The following is a 4,174-nucleotide window of genomic DNA, read 5'->3' as shown; positions in this document are numbered from 1 at the left end:
ACGTGAAATCTTGAAAATGGGTATTGTTTTTGAGTCGAAAGGAAGTTATAAAATTAATACGACATGCCCAAAGTGGAACAGTCGTCGAACATCTCGCAAGGAGCTAACACGCGAAAATTATCGGTTTCTAAAGAGCCTCGGTCTAAAACCACGAGGAAAGTACAAATAAGGCTTTGTTGTGTCTCAATTTTTTGCTTCATACCATGGAGGAGGTCCTAAGAATACAAAAACCAATCATCTTTGACGAGTCCATCGCGCACTATGAATTACACGGACATCAACCATTCGCATCAGCAACTTTCAACAACAACGATGAGATTCGTATTGCAGTTCAGCATCAGGATTTGTGCTTGCTACCGAGCAAGAGCTCATTGCATGTGTATGGTAGATTGACGAAAGCTGATGGACAATCTGTTGCCGCTACCACGACATTGGTCAACAACGCCATCTGTTACTTATTTGAAGAAATTCGTTATGAGCTGAATGCTGTGGAGATCGATCGATGTAAAAATGTTGGTCTTACAACACTCATGAAAAATTATATCTCCCAGAATCCTAGCCAAAAATCAGTCATGGAAAATGCTGGTTGGCTGGGAGACGAAGAAGCATCGATAACCGATGCAGCTGGTTACTTTGACATCTCAATACCTTTGAGTATGGTACTGGGCTTTGCTGAGGACTATCGCAGAATTGTGGTCAATGCCAAACATGAGTTGATTTTAACACGTGCAAACTCTGATACGAATGCTATCATACAAACTGCTGATGCTGCGGAACAATTCAAAATTACTCTTTCGAAGATCGAATGGATGATACCATATGTCAGAGTAGCTGATCAATGGAAAATTCAACTATTAAATTTTATCGCCAAAGACTCGTACATTCCGTTGAGTTTTCGTGCTTGGGAATTGTACGAGTACCCGCTACTACCTACAACTACAAAGCACGTTTGGGTTGTAAAAACCTCTACGCAGCTCGAAAAACCTCGATACGTTATTTTGGGATTCCAAACAGCTCGCAAAAACAGCACGACTAAGAACGCGAGTCGCTTCGATCATTGTAATATCAGAGACGTCAAACTCTTTCTCAACTCACAGAGTTATCCTTATGGAAATTTGAATCTTGACATTGATCATAATCAGTACGCTCTACTCTACGATATGTATGCAAATTTTCAGGCTTCCTACTACGGGAAGGAGTCTGAACCACTGTTGAGTAAAGTAGACTTTTTGAAGTACGCACCACTCATTGTCATTGATTGTTCAAAACAGAATGAGTCATTGAAATCTGGACCCGTTGACATTCGATTAGAATTCGAGTCAACAAATCCAATTCCACCACAAACCTCAGCATATTGCTTAATATTACACGATCGAATTGTAGAATACAACTCAATCAGTGGAAATGTCAAGAAATTGGTTTGAGGTGGTGGGGATTAAAACATAAAAATATCTGTAGAGGATTCTTTGGGTCAGTAACGTTCAAGATATGGAGTACGTGGTTGATTTGCAGGGTTTTAAGAGACCCATTAACGAATTTGTGCTGAAAGAATTCTCAGTTATTTCATTAAACGATTCCACATCTCTGACACTATTATTCAAAGCCCCATACGCATGGTATGATTTACCTGTGAAATACAAATGTACGAACGCATGGTTAACACGTAATTACCATGGAATATCTTGGAACCATGGTTCTGTGCCCTACAACGCAGCAACAGCAATCATCCAAAGCATTTTACATGATGCTAGAATTATCTATGTAAAGGGCTCTGAGAAGAGAGAATGGTTGGCGAATTTTTTGTCAGAAGGATCCGAACGCATTATTAATATTGAAATGCTTGATTGTCCAGCGCTTCGAACGTTGCGGAAACATGCAAACACAGGATGTCCTCATCATGGAAATTCCCTCAAGTACAACTGTGCTCACCAAAATGTTCAGTTGCTAAAAAATTGGATTCTCAAACCTAATGATTAAGAATTTTTTTTCAACTTCTATGTATATTTCACATATGTGTAAGATTTTTTCATGAAAATAAAAATTTGGAAAAAAGATTTTATTGATTTCAAAAAGTAATGTTCTGTCACACACAAAGTACAATGGTAGTTGATATTTCACTTAAAATTACATCGATGGTGATTCAATTAATTATTCGTATTTAAATTCGTAAAAACGAAATATTTTGCAACTTTTTCGTGAGATAATTCAAATTAGATTTTGTTTCAATTAAACTTTTAACTTCTTCGATGTTTTTCAATAGTAGTACAATTCGTCGTCGAAGATCACGTTGTTTTAGATCGGTACGACTCATTTGACAACTGAGTACAGAATAAAATTTGACACGCATAATTTCAGTCTTATATATCCTGCTATCTCTCTAAGAATGTTCTGGAATCTTTCAAAGGTCATCGAAGCTCAACCAACTTAGGGCAAAATACATGACCTAATTTTTCTACGTCGAACCTTCAGGACGTTGGCCTTCATGACACCAAATCTTTCAACACCGTATCGGGTTTCAATCATCGCGGCACGATTCTTGGAAATGTTTTTGTTGAACCAATTTAATTCCTAAAACCTACCCTCCATGTGTTCAGTTTTCAAGTTGATCTCAAGATGGATAGATGTGCGTATACAATCGATCCATTGAAATCACCTTCGACGTTGACTAAAAATGATCTCAAATTGATTCCTAAGGTTCTACTAATAAAATATTATGGCAGATTCATTCCTTCGTTATGGGATCGATTACCTGAACATTTACAGAGTGATAGTGAGGTTCAGTCGTATCAATATTGTCATGATCATTTTAATCCACCATGGGTGCGGTCTCATATTGATGATCTAGGGCCAATACGTCGAGACTGTGAAAAATGTTGGATCATGGAGCAGCTAGTGAATACTTATGCAATTTATTGTACAAGAAATCCTTCTGAAATGACGGCCGAAGAACTCTTGATTATATCTCCATCAACGTTCAAAAAATATTTCAGTAACTTTACAGATATTTTGTGGGAGCGTTTACCGTATTATTACAAATCCGACGTTGAAATTCAATCGTTCCGTCGATGTTATGATCATTGGAATACATCCTCGATGGAAGATCACATTGATGCTCCAACGCCTTTACGAAAAAATTGTAAAAAATGTCAAGAGGGTGAAATTCGCTCGTGAACCTGGACGTCCACTTGCGCGTTGTAAAGGGCGTGGGGGTAGATTTGCGTTATAATTGAACTTGAATTGCAACTGGAAACGAAGAGACATGATATATAAACGAGAAATTCAGCAAATTTCGCAGTAAGCCGATGGTCAGTCATGGAGGAATTCAATCCAGATCAGTTGAAGCAATTGTGCTGTTTAAAACCGTACTGCGTCAATTATGATGATGCTGTACGAAAGTATTTTGGAAATGATCCACCTCAAGGAGTCTACGATTTCTTCCGCGATATCGCAAAATTTCAGAAGAATATAAGAAAGATCAAAGGAGAGCAAGGCGATTCATCTTGTGCATTGTGTGAACGTATGCACGGAACAAGTGATATTATTAAAAAACACGTTAAATGTGTATCTGATGGTGCTAATGAAATGCTGCAGAAATTATTTCTTTTGAAATGTAAAATACAGATATATTTCACTTCAGAGGACGAATCTATTAACGATATTATAGATCGTGCTGAAAACTTGCGCAATCATGTGGAGAATTTGAAGGAGTTTGTAGAGATAATACGAAAACCTCAAGTGAGGCAATAATCAATAAAATCCTTTTTTCGAAAATGTTGTATTTATTTTCATGAAAAAACCCTTACACGTATCCTGTAAACGAATCTCAATCATCATCATCGCACGATTATTGATTAAAAATTCCTGTCAACGGATCTCAATCATCGCCGCGCAATTATTAGAAAATATTTTTTTAAGCGTCTTAAAACAATTCTTCGCGTCAACCTTCGACGAATTCTCAGAATCCCTAAAACCTACCCTCCATGACATCATCACATAATTTTTCTACGTCGAACCTTCGAGACGTTCGCCTTCATGACACCAAATCTTTCAACACCGGAGCGGATTTCAATCATCGCGACACGATTCTTGAAAATGTTTTTGTTAAACCATTCCTGCTAACGGAACGCGATACGTCGAACCCTTCATGACACCACATTTTTCAACGTCGTATCGG

General features: G+C 37.8%; 1 protein-coding gene across 1 annotated transcript; it reads left to right on the top strand.

Moving 5' to 3' along the window:
* Positions 1-203: 203 nt before the first annotated feature.
* Positions 204-1,424, top strand: LOC122406340 (uncharacterized). Its single transcript, XM_043411737.1, has one exon. The coding sequence runs from the start codon at positions 204-206 to the stop codon at positions 1,422-1,424; it is 1,221 nt and encodes a 406-aa protein (XP_043267672.1).
* The last annotated feature ends 2,750 nt before the right edge of the window (positions 1,425-4,174 follow it).

This window comes from Venturia canescens, chromosome 2 (assembly GCF_019457755.1).
Source record: "Venturia canescens isolate UGA chromosome 2, ASM1945775v1, whole genome shotgun sequence".
NCBI lineage: Eukaryota > Metazoa > Arthropoda > Insecta > Hymenoptera > Ichneumonidae > Venturia > Venturia canescens.
Note: the sequence above shows the minus strand (reverse complement) of the source record. Positions and strands in the feature narration are given on the sequence as shown.